At 35.7% G+C, this 13,386-nt stretch overlaps 1 protein-coding gene across 1 annotated transcript in view; it reads left to right on the forward strand.

The window, feature by feature from the left end:
* Positions 1-13,386, forward strand: part of LOC108728420 (cdc25-like protein phosphatase twine) — a 67,062-nt gene that overhangs the window by 19,048 nt on the left and 34,628 nt on the right. The window contains exon 3 of the mRNA XM_018456977.1: positions 3,224-3,269. Coding sequence (XP_018312479.1) covers positions 3,224-3,269 — 46 coding nt within the window. The remainder of the gene's footprint in view (positions 1-3,223; positions 3,270-13,386) is intronic.

A 13,386-nucleotide genomic window follows, 5' to 3' on the forward strand; every position in this document is an offset into this window, starting at 1 on the left:
TGATAGGGCTGCCATTTCATGATCACGTGATACACTCAGATCATTTGTATACTTGAAGATAGTAGATACACATACATACATAAATAGACAAGGATTTCTTGGCATCACTTGTACTATCTCTGTTTAACAGCCGAAGTGAGTGTAATTAATTATAGAAATCTGTGATAAAAAGTCAATGCTGTCTGTGTTTTCTGGGTGAATTTAATATATATACATATAATTTAAATATATAATATAAATAATTAAACATTTATATGTATAATTGTATAATGTTTTATAACTTATTTATTTATTTTTATAATTTATAAAATTGATATAATTATATAATTATTAAAAAATGCGGGTTGAATACATCGATTGATTAAAAGATGAAAAATCGCATGAACTTGTCGCAGTTTTTAATAATTAAGTATAATTAATAATTAATAACAAATGCGAATAAGAATACAAAATACTATTTTATTGCTATCTAATTTTAATTCTTTCTGTTGTATGACCTGTTCTTAGATAATGTATTCTAGGATAGAAATAAATATTTAAGTTTGTCAGCCCCTTTAAAAAAAAGGGGCCCTTTAATTAACGTTCAGAAAAAGTAGAGCTAGGTTGAATCTAATTACTCCATAAAGTTCCCTTGTACCATAAGTTTATTCTTCGATAGGTCTTCATACTTAACGCACAAATACGCTTCGTCATCTGTTCGAAACTGTTGATTAATCTCTTATGACAACTTGCACGAGATCTAAGATCTGGCAGGCAGGCTGTCGCGAAATATTTAGTAATGCTAAGGAAACATTACTTCAGGTAGAAAGGGTAAAAGGTACAAGCTCATCAATGTGAAGGAAACGGACCGAGAAGAAACGTTAGGATCAGCGATACGTTGACCTTTACGAGGCCAAGTTTCTCCATTTCAGGCACTACGCTCGCCTGGAAATTCGCGTGAATCCATCCTACCTTTCGACGCGAGTAAGTAGCGCAAGGGTGCGTGTCACGGCTGATGCCTCCGACTTCCTGCGGAAGTGCGTTACGACATATATGGCTCATGATCGTCTCTTTTACTTTATTCTACTCTTATCTGCCATTCGGTAAGGATTTTGTCTAGAAGTTTCGCTTAATCGCGTTTCTCTTTTGCATTTGATCTCTTATCGAATATTTTCTTCGTTTCAATCCGATCCATGCATGATTCAAGATTCAAAATTTGATTTTGGCTCTGACTATTCTTGAAAGATATGTCTTATTTATCTTTTGAAATATCGAGCGGTAAAATGTTGGGTGGTTTATTTTTGAGAAAATTGGAGAAAAAAAAACCCTAAATGTGAAACCTGCGTCTTTTGTTGAGCATTGTCTCCCATTTAGTAGGATTTAGTCTAAATTTAGGAACAAATTCCTAGCGGGAGATGTAGTTGAAAAATCCTGTTCGGGATAAAATCTTACTCGGTAACCAAATAATATAGTATGAAAAAGATATCAGGTATAAAATGCAGAATAAACTATACATTTATTACAAAAAATATATCATAAGTATCATATCAAATGTATCATTGACGTATTTGATAATTATGTGATGCAATATATATATATATATAAAACATGTGATAATTACATGTGATTATCAAATACGTCAATGTGACATCTATTTTAGTCACCGTAACTTTTCAGGTTTCCTTTTATAATTAAATAGCGTCTGCTTTAAAGGTATTCGTTAAAATTAGTTACGTAGGAAGATTACATTTATGATATATTTTGGCATAGTTTTAAATAAATTATCACAAAGAGAAGAATAATTAAAGGAGCATTTGCGATCTGTAATTACATATAGAAGGAATGATTCTGTAAATTATCTAAAAATTTAGCTAGATAAAGATTTAAAAATAATTTTTTTCGTAGACCATTAAAATAATTATATATTATAGAACTGGTTGCTAGAATATTAAAACTTTTTGCAGCATCATCATCAATGGTTAAGCATTCTAATTATTTTGATGGTCCAACAAAATTATTTTCAGATCTGTATGTGTTTCTAGTTAAATTTTTAAATATATATTTTAGCAAAAAACCGTTCTTTCCGTGCAGTTATTAAAATACTTCTGTACCAGGAGAGATAAAAAATAGAAGATATATGAGACACATATGCCACATGCTAACGTTTCATCGCTGAGAATGCTCGGCACATCGTACCCCTCGTCTTCTCAATGGTGCGACATGAAACAATTAACGACCGGTCCCTCCATGTCGTATTCTTCCGGCCTAACTGTAGACTGATCTTACATTATGTGGGAGATAGGGATGTATACATTTTGCGCAGCGAACGGAAGCAATGAGAATCAATCAATGCGAACAAACGAATTCGCGTGTCCTAAGTATCTCATGGAGATTATTATATCACCTTCGATAAGTTAGAATTCTTAGTAAATTTTACTGCGGAAATGTTAATAAAAATGCTGAATTGTTCTTTCAAATGGCGAACACTTTGTCGGTTGTGACATCTATTCAATGAGAATGTGGGACGAAGGGAATCATTTCAAAGTGCAACGTCTGCAGGCAAAACGATTTTTCACAACGCGTGTCCCACATGACACGCACGTGCGACCTCTGCCTATTTCTCAGATTTCGGGATACCTGGGGTGCACTTGTCACGCAGGGATTGGACTCCGAGATTGTGATTCGGGCTGAATGGCGAGTTGCAGATGGTATTAGCAGTTCTACGATAGCGACGATGATAATGCCGGGCAGCATTCCTGATTATTACCTGATAATTCCTGATTATTACCTCTCCGTTCGCAACAGTATAGATTTGGCGGGACCAATTGTCATCGGAACGAAAGCCCTAGTCAATAAAGAACAACCACCCGAACAAATAAACGAACGAGCGACCACGAGATCGCGCGTGATTTCATGACGGCGTCTTCAAGATGACTCACATCCGCGTCTAGTTCGCATCTTGCATGCGGTTAGAAGATTCGCGAGAATGGGGAAATGAGATGCATACGGCTCCATGTGCGGTCCTATGAAAGAGAACACGTGTTCCCACTGGCAATCACGGTTACTGGTCCAGTCTTTTGTGCATGCGAATCGTCGATATTTCTGCAGCGCGCGAGACGTGATTTTTATGTTTATTGTGATCTCTTCCGAAAGACCACGATCTTCCTGTAAAATTTACTTCGATGACAGGCAGCGTGCTGTTGCGGAACACGATCTGTCTAACGTCTTTCTGTCTTGGTTTCAGGTATCTTCGGCACCTCTCATCGCGTGAATGATCAGAGAAACGAAGGGTAAGTCTATATTAATCCTTGCCTGTATTAATTTTCAATATGTTGTGCGTATAATGTTCATTCTGTTGTTCGTACATCGTACAGCGTCATTCGCGATTTTTTTCGATTTAATTAAGACGATAATTTATGATTACTTTTAAATGCCGTAAAAATATATAAAGTACTAAAACCATGATCTTAATTTTAATTGCAACTCTTTTGTCTTATGTGGGGTTGAAACTCTCTTGATTGCCAATCTCTTAAACGATCATGAAATAAAGATGTTAGGAGACAAACTAAAGTACTAAGGATGTTAAATTAGTAGTGTTTTTCAGTTAAAATGAAAAAGTTTCGATATCTTAAAGGATTATTTAAGTGGAATTTAAGGATTATTTAAGTGGAATTTGCAAATTTATTTACAGTTTTTCAGCATATTAACATCTTTCTAATATAATGCCTGATTGAGCATCAAAATTATTAAAATTATTTGTTAATTTAATTCGCGAGATTACTACAATAGTTTAACTGCGTTTATATAGTCCGGAAAAACAATTCGACACGCAGTTCGAAAGACTGCAAATATGATATATATGCAAGTATATATATAGTAGTTCAAGATTGAATTGTTTAAGCATTAAAGATCCAGCTTCGACCGTTATAGACCTTTTAATTTCTATTATTGATTGTGTTTTCACATATGCGGTTTAAAATAAAGATTCTTAATATTGTTTAAATGGAATTGAATGCTTATTATAAGGAAACGTGAAAGAAATTGTTATTAAAGACAATAAAAACGTTGATAAGACATCAAGATGTTCTAGAAATTAAGCAACAAAAACTGTATTGTTAATACTTAAACACTTGATAAATATGTTCGTTATTCGAAATTAGAATTCGAAACCAAATAATTACTCTTCATCAATTACTCGAAAAATTTCCTAATAACTTAACATCCTTCTTTGAAACAGAAAAAGTACACTCGGAACAAGTGTTTGCGACGATGGCATTATTTACCATAAACCTGCGCAAGCTATTATCACAGCTGCTGCGCTGTCTTTAAGCGTTCACCCTCTATTCGATGCACGTCCTCCGTCGATGCTTTCGAAACGTGCCACGATATCTGACCGGCGCTTCAAAGTGAACGGCTTTTCTTAGGCGCGATTAGGAATAGTCGCGCGTTTATTAATTCGTAAGAACGCGTTCTGTATAGTTCGCCAGTTGCGTGAGAATTGACCCTAGCTTTTCCACTCGTTACACCGCCACCGAGGGCTCCATTCATGCTCGCGGTTCATTCATCGCGTTTCACTGAGAGCCTTTTCTCTCTTTAGACGCGGTCTCGTCGTCGGTATCACCGTTTTCGTATGGTAGGTTACTATACATCCATCTAAACTTAAGTCCAAGCTCGGACCGAGCCCAACCTTCGCCTACGGCATTTCTCATTTCCTCCTTCTTCCTCTTCTACCATCTCTTTTTAAGCCGAGACTGGCGGGAAATGACAGCGCCCTTGTCGCTAAGCCTTTATGCCTCCCACACTTCTGTCTGCTTCCTGCCGGTGTTTTACGTTTCTCCACTATAAAAGAGGAAATGTTTTGCTTTATCCCACGATCTACGACTATCACACACGTCCTCTTTCTGCATCTTTCTGCGAAATAAAGAGCCATATCACGTAGACGAAAATATTGTAGTCGTGCCGATAATCATAACGCAAGTATGAGGTAAAATTCAAAGTGATGAATCTTTTTTGTGTCTTCAAGATTTAGGAATTGGTTAAAAAAAGACAAAGTGCACAAGGGGGATTATTTATTACAGTTAATGAACTTCGCAAATTTTCTTCAAACATACTTGCATAAACAATTGTCTATTATTACTTCATAACTTTAACGTCTCAAATATAGAGTATGATGAAAAGAATAATTTGCTAGAATTACGAGAAGCTCTGAATATTTCCAACCTAATGACGTTAACGACTTATATACTTTTCGTCCTTGGGTAGTCCTGCAGATTTAATTACATGTGTTAAGTTTTCGATAGGATCGAAGAGTATAAAATGACATAGGATACCTGAAACGTTTATGAAGAAAAAATTCGATATTCCTTAGGGGACCATCACATCCCTATTCTCTTTGTTCTTAGTGTGTAGCTAATGAAATGATCATGCATGTCGTGCATTCGCGAAAGTATACGTTTAAGATATGTCTATAGATTGATCATTATGTCTTATCGCAAGTTGATCGAAAACAACAAAAATAAATTAATTTGTTCGCTGGATTTGGCGATTTATCACGGCTGCTTAGTTTGCAAACTATTATAAAATGTATGTACCGTAGGCACATTGAAGTTAACGTGTTTTTGTGGTTTTGTTGTGGGTGAATTAATGCGGGGAACGTGAAAAGTATCGTAATTAAAAAAGAAGATGGACAAACATCGGTTTTCTTTGTTGCTGGGCGAAGAATTTATTCCCTCTTATGCTTCGTTTCTTTAAGGGCCTTTCTTGATGGTCTCAACCATCTACCCCCTCGTTTACTCCCGCGACGATCCCGCGTTCCTCCTTCTCTTCTACGTTCTACCGCCTCTATTTATCTTGGTATGAAGAGAAGTATACGACCGAAAGTCTACTTCGAAAGTCTACTTTGTAGAATGTAGTAGAACGTGTTCTACGACGCAGTATTTCGAATGGTTATAATCTAACGGTCAAAATCTTAATGGTTAGATGCTGGAATCCAAATAGTCACGGCATCCGAATAGTCATGGTGTACGATATCCGGGGTACAATTTGATTTTTTTCTAGTTAACGCTATATATTTATGTCGTCTACAGTATATACCAGTGACGTAAACTACAACATTTATTGTTGATTGATATCAAATTACTTTAAAACATTGCGCTGTATAAATGTAACTATCATGTAGGAGTTTCGTGCTTTTCCTTATTTAAACTTGGTTGCTAATTGAGAAATATTTGTATAAACAATTACCTAATATTTCATAATTTTAATTTAATATAATGAAGTATAATATAATGAAAAGAATAACTTTCCAGAATTAGGACTAGTTTAAATAACAGTTTTATTAAGAATCAGAAAAAAGATAAAATCATCTTATTCAATACACTAACAAGCACAAGTAAGCACAAGTAGAAAATGAACTCTTCTTCTTGATTCTGAATGGAAAGTGTTTACAGAGAAGAAGATATTATGGCACTCCAGTTACATTTTACACAATAACTTTGTTAATAATCAATATTTAAGTTTAAAACTCGACAATTACATTCATTAAAATGTTATTGAATCGATTCTGGACTCAAAATTACGAAATATTTATTATTTAGGATACTATTAATAAAAATGTGGCGACATTGCATAATGATTCTAAGAAAAAAATGGGCGGTAATATGGCCTTCCATAAAAATAACCTTAAAATATTAGTTTTGTTTAGAAAACAGTATTTGATTACAAAATTAACAAAAAAGAAAAACATTTTAAAATATGTATGCAAATGAATGTATATATAATACATTCACACAACTTCTGCATATAAGCTGCTCAGTACTAAAAATCTCGGTACTAAAAATAATACACGTAATATAAACTATAGATTAACAGTAGAGTTACGATCGATTATCAAATAATTATTTTGATATGAAAACCTCAAAAAAGAAGTCGTGAGTAATCAATATCCATTAGCAAAATGCCATGGTATTGTTTAAATTTGTATAACTCAAAATATATATAGTCAAATAAAATGTTGAATAACAAATAACACACTCAAAAATACATATATTCGTGTGATAATATGTTCAAGTTTAAGAAAAATGAGAAAAAGTAGGTGTAATTAAATGCTAAAGTGTACCTCAGAAACGTTTCGAAATACTTGAAAGTAAAAATGCGTTATAATAAGTGCTGGCTATTAAGTGTTGATAATATTAGCGTCATGGTGTAACGGCGAGTTACTGAATTAATAATTCCATAAGTAATCATTAAGATTCGCTATGTAATAGCAGGGATATTAAAGGAGGCCACAATATATACACTGGCCATAATACCACCTTCTCCTCTATCGATTAACGGATATTGGTGATTTCATTATTTAAATATCGCGAATTTTAGGCTGATATTTTTTTATCGAACAGTACCACGTATTGTGTCTGTTTCCAACCGAACTGCGCGCGAGGAAGCAGCTGATTCTACGAGCGCCATTTTTGTCACCAACATTAAAGAGGAGGCGAGCTTTAAACTTTATCTTGGTATTATGATAACCAACATGTTTAAACTGCGCCCTTCTCAGAAAGTTCTATCGTGAAAAAACTCGCGATGTAAAGCAGATAACGATGTTTGCGAGCTAATCTGGGAAATCGAAGAGGATTGAGACGCCAGAGATGACCGGGTCGGTTAACTAAGCAGAGAAAAAATGAAACAGAAAAGTCAGTCAATCTTCCTCTTCGCAAGAAGAGCAAGACAAAAATTTGCAACGTTCTGTAATTAAATAACTCATTTGTAAATAGTTAACTTGCTCGTTACTGTGCCGTATAAAAACTGCAGAATGAAAGAAAATAAATTCCTGCTTTTTAAAGTTTACTTTTAAGCATACATTTTACGAGTGATTTTTTAAAATCAATTTTATTTAAAATAAAAATGCTATAAAAATTTAAGATTTTATAATTTTTGCTTCGAAATTAATTTTGTTTTGTAAGAATATTTGTCAAATAATTGTTGTCAAATAATTACAGTCAATTGTTTGAATAATTAACTGCAAGAAAGTATTATATGAAGCTTATATTGAACCAGAATTTCCTTTACATATGGTCAAGGACAGGGAAGAATTTTGAGATTTTCAGAACATCTTTCATTTCTTTGTTATACTATCCTCTTAAAAGCGCGGGAAGAAACTGGTATCGTCTGCAGGAATACCAACTTTAACGGTGTTCGTGCGAAGATATTCGTTTTGAAGAAATCGCAGTATATGTATCAAGAATTATATTTCGCGAAAATCTCAAAATCCTTAAGTTTTTATCTCATTAAAAAAATCGCTATCGTCTTCATGAATCGTTATTAAAAAAAAACTATACTAGGAGAGTTAAGGGAGAAAATTTATATTGCTTTTCCTGCTTAATCCGTAAGAACCCGTATAAACCCTTTAATTAAATCTTCAAGAAAGCCCCTTTTAACGTTGCTACTTCGTTATGGTCATTGTCCTCGTTATCTTTCTATTACTCACGTCGACATCTCGGACGAGATGTCGTCGATAAGCCGCAAAGAGAGGGCGAAAAGTCGAAAAACCGCAATGATCCGCGGAGATTCGAAGACTCGTCGGATTCTCCCGAATATCGGATCCCAGTATCTCGCGGCGCGGGAAATTTACTGCGCGTATCTCGCGGCGAATGCAAATGCTCTTCTTCCACGTCTCACGGTTCCCAGAGGCGTTGAATCTTCACTGTCGAACGGCATTCCAAAGGGCGAAGAACGACGACGCTTACCATTGGCCGACGTTTCCCGCCAAGACGTTCCGGTATGGGAACCAGTTTCGGCGCGTCGCAGGGACTCTTCCTAAGTTAATCGCCATCGATGCACCAATACATCCGTTCTTCCCATTTTTCTCTTTTTTTTTCTCCGCCTCTGTCTATGTTGTTCTTTTGAGCCTATCCTCCCTCTTCGACGACTTTGTCGAATTTTACTTTGTGGACTTTGCGCTTTTTCTTTCCATTTTCTATTTTCAATAATGGTAGCTGCAAAATGAAGACATTTTATTTTTCTAGCCAGTAGAAATACTGATAAGAAAAATGAATGTCTCCTCGAGGAGGAGTATAGCTTCCTTTTCTTTTCTTCGGAGTATAGAATATTTAAAGCATTGATAAAAAGAGAAAATCAAAAGAAATGTAATAATGAGAAAATAAAAAGACAAACAAAAAAAATTAGCGAGTATACTTCGTATAAATAATATATTAAATTTAAATAATCTCCATTGCTTGTTCTCCAAATCAGAATATTATTACATCGTTTTACGTAAATTATACATAAAAAACGATAATTCATGTTTTAATTATAATTGCTTACTATTCCCATTAATCTGGATCCCCCACCATCGCAAATCAAGTTCAGACCTAGTCAAACATTTAGAGCTATAATTTATGTGCTAATTTGTTGCTCCAATCCGAATTTTGCTTGCTATTGAACTCTTGTGATAATAATGTAATTCATAAATTAGTTAATCCATAAACGATTCGCCAAAACCGTTGATTTTTTGGAGTTCACATGAGAGAAGCGAGAGAATTCAGGCGCCGTCTTTACGATGTCTGTCCGTCACGCACACGAACACACGATAACGTGTCTCATATTCCGAAGGATCCAATTTTATTGTACTTCTCCACATGAAAGACCTGTATTAGGATCGCGCCTTTATCGATACAACAAATACAAAGCGTTTCCAAAGATATCCGAAAAAAGATATCCCTGAAAGACGCATTTTTTCGCAGCACGTTCCTGGCGGGACGTTAGACTCAATGGCGGTGCGTCGGCGCATTATTACAAATACGACGAATCGCAAAAGTTGCCGCGCGTTTTTCTGCCCTCTCGACAGATCGCATTCCCACTCCTTTTTCTTTCCTCCTCCTTTTTTCTTCCTTTAATCATCCATCTTTCTCTCGCAGTGGTATAGATCGCCCTTTTTTTCGATCTAGTGACCGATCGACTGATCCTGTAAGGGAGCGAACACCATGTCTTGGTTCTCAGGTAGGTGTGGGAAGAAGGTGGCTACTTTCTGTGGTACCTGTGCGTCGATAGTATTCGTACTGCCTCCTGTCTGGTGTAGGGGTCGCTTGCTGTCTAACTCAGATCTACCGCAAGACCCCATCGAGTGAGAACTCCATAAAGAGAGAGAGAAAGAGAGAGAGAGAGAGAGAGAGAGAGAGAGGGAGGGACCTGCGGTATTCGTCCTTTCCCGCTCTCTGTGTGGTACCTGTTATTGTTAGTTTTGCATTGTTATTGGTTCTGTATGTTATGCACTTTTGCTATATGTACGCCTCTAGCTGCTGATTTGTCTAAAGTTAACCGTAGGACTATAAAGTAGCTATAGAAAAATACTCAATAGAAAACTTTAAGTTTCAGGTAAAAAAAATGAAATGGTCTTTTCAGAAAGAAAACTCTGAGACAGTTCTGTCTCGAGTTTCTCGCTTACTTCATCCTCTCCTAATACTTAATCAGAGTTGGCAGTTTAAAACATGTTTAATTGTTGTTTTTAATATGTTTTAAACATGTTTTTTTTATAATACTGTTTAAAGCATATGTGAAACATTAAAAACAGATTTAAAGGAGAAACATGTTTTATTCTTAAAAAAAAAAAACATTAATCTATGCCAACCCTGCTTTTAATTGAAAAGAGAAATATTTTTAAGATTAATTAGCGCGTAATACTCGGTGAGACCGCAATTTCATTAAAGTGTCTTTAAATCATTATGCCTTTATATAACAATTATATGTAATAATTATACCATTTTAAATAGAAAAATATCCGAGCGGTAAGACTTTAAAGAGGTCTTCTAAATATTTTTCGCGTGTGGGGAAAAAATGGGAGGGTTCTGGAAAACATTGTGCCAGCCTCCAAGACAGGCTTTTTAGTCGGAGGTTCTTGTTACGCTTGAGTAAGCAGGTTGATGTCTAACATTTAGTAATATTCGAGGAGCAAGCGTTTCTCTCAGGATCAAGTAACCAACTTTCTTCTCTGTGTACATCTGTGTGTTTTTCTTACGCGCATGTGTTTTCTTGGCGCTATAACAGCTTCAGTTTCCATGACTCTAAAAACCATATTATTTGCAAGATGCTCTCTTACAGAATATTATCTCTTACAGAATACAGATAATTTTCTCTCTTAAAACAGCTCCCTTGAATTCGGAGGGGTCGAAAGATGTCCCAGAATCATACATTACAAATTCAAGTGTGTAAAAACTTAAAAAGTGACTTCAATATATGTGTGTGATTAGTTTCCTGTGTAAAAGTGATACTATACTATACGTTTAAATGTGTAAATCCATATCTGTATGGACTATAGTGTAGTATGTTATTTTTACACGGAAAACCAATCACATATTGAAGTCACTTTTTATGCACTTGGATTAACAGTGTACTCGAATTATTTTGAAGCGTGATAAAAATTCGCTCGTTCCCGCGCGTTCCGTTTGCAAAATGACACTTCCGTCACCTGGAGAATCCGAAACCTCGGCGTCGCAACGGGATCAACACTTACGGAGACGAAGGCTTTTATTATACGGAAATACCATGCGATCCGCCGGCCTATCCAAAACTTGAAAAAGCCCGAAATTGAGTATTCCGATTTTGAATCTTCCTCATCTCCAGTCACGTTCTTTTCGCCTCGCCGTTTATATTGTAGAGCGGAATGAGGTTTGTGTACGAGAGATTTCCCGAAGTTTTGACCGTCCCAAGTTTCGTTTCTGTTCTTTTTCTCAAACTTCTTAGAGCCACACACATTCGACGAGCACACTCAACGGAAGATGAACCGTGAGACGGGTTTACCAGAAGAAACTGGTCCATCCATGGTCCCTTGTAATTGTATAGTAGCTTTCACGCGGGGCCCTTTAGCCATTTGCCATAATATGCGCATGTGTATAGGGTATATACGTGTATAACACCCCAAGGGATAAACCGGCGAACGAAATAGAGAAACAAGGGTAGAAGCCGCCGCCGTCGTTACCTGGTATGCTTTTTAAATAGGTGTTTTAAAAATGGCCGGAGTTTGTTCGTCCTTGGGTCTCTATAAGCGTCAGCTGTGAAGGATGTCAGCTGATTAGGTTTTGGCGGGAAAACGGGGCTCCGCCCGCGAGAGCCGATCCCGTCGCAGGAACAGATAAATCGCATCGGTCAATGATCTTTCACCCGGGAAAAATATTTTTCTCAATGATTAGAGGATCAAATTAGAGGATACGCCCATCGTTCGCCAAGGCCGCGTTCTCTTTCACGGTAGCCAGGCAATTAATTACCGGTTGTTATGGCGCCGAAACGCAATACGTCCCATATGATATCTGTGATTTTTGTGGACCCGTCGGTCGGTTGTCTAATAATACGTCTGTTGTAATTTTTGCACTTTATGCATAACTAATTTAAGTTTTTAGTTTAATAATATAAAACTATAATGCATATATATTTAAAAATTAATTTTATTTATTATGGATTTTATTTATATGATTACAAAATCTCTAAATTTACACTCATATATCCGTTTATGACAAACGATCGTATCAGACAAAATTTGGGGCAGTAATTATACAATAATTATCGTAACAAATCTTTTATGGCAATTTTGCCTTCAAAAAACCTAATTTTTCTGGGCTATATAATAATTATCGTACTTTTAAAATTTATTTTATAAATAAAAAGTCAAATAAACTTGAAGAAAAAATATGGTAAAGTTAAAACTATTTCTCTCTGTTCCGAAGAGAAGTTTAAAGATATTTTCACGCTTAATGACGAACTAAGCCACGTTGAGATTTTTGGCGTTCAGTATCGTGCCAACGAGTCTGCCAAGAGCCTTCGGCTCAATACAATGTCGTTTACATCTACGTACATTCTCTTTTTCGTGAGAGTGCAGAAAGATCTCTCTGCCCACATACCAACACGTTCGAGTTAACGGTCGGTTCCCATGGTTCGGCCCCAGCAAATAATTCTACCACAATTTGATCGTTCATCATGAAATCCACCATAAATAGCAATAATGAATTATATACATATGACAGAAGTTGTCATTAAATGCAGCACATTTACATTAATAAAACGTTTGGTAAACTAGAGATATATATATATATCCAAAGTAAATATAAATGTAAAGAATAGTAAAATAAATATTTTATATGGGTTATGGAGATGTCGCATACATTTTTTTATAATTTTATTATTTTTAACCCTTTGAAGCATTTTTCTTTACATTGAATTTAGCTGAAATTTGTCACTCGGGGGTTTTTGGGGTCGCTGATTACGAATCTGACCTTACATTTTCAAAATTCAAAATGGCGGATCCAATATGGCGAACCGAATTATAAAATACTCACTTTAATCGAAAGAAACGTGTCACTCGGGGGTTTTTGAGGTCGCTGATTACGAATCTGACCTTACATTTTCAAAATTCAAAATGGCGGA

This window comes from Mycetomoellerius zeteki, unplaced genomic scaffold, assembly GCF_001594055.1.
Source record: "Mycetomoellerius zeteki isolate Tzet28-1 unplaced genomic scaffold, Tzet1.0 scaffold612, whole genome shotgun sequence".
NCBI lineage: Eukaryota > Metazoa > Arthropoda > Insecta > Hymenoptera > Formicidae > Mycetomoellerius > Mycetomoellerius zeteki.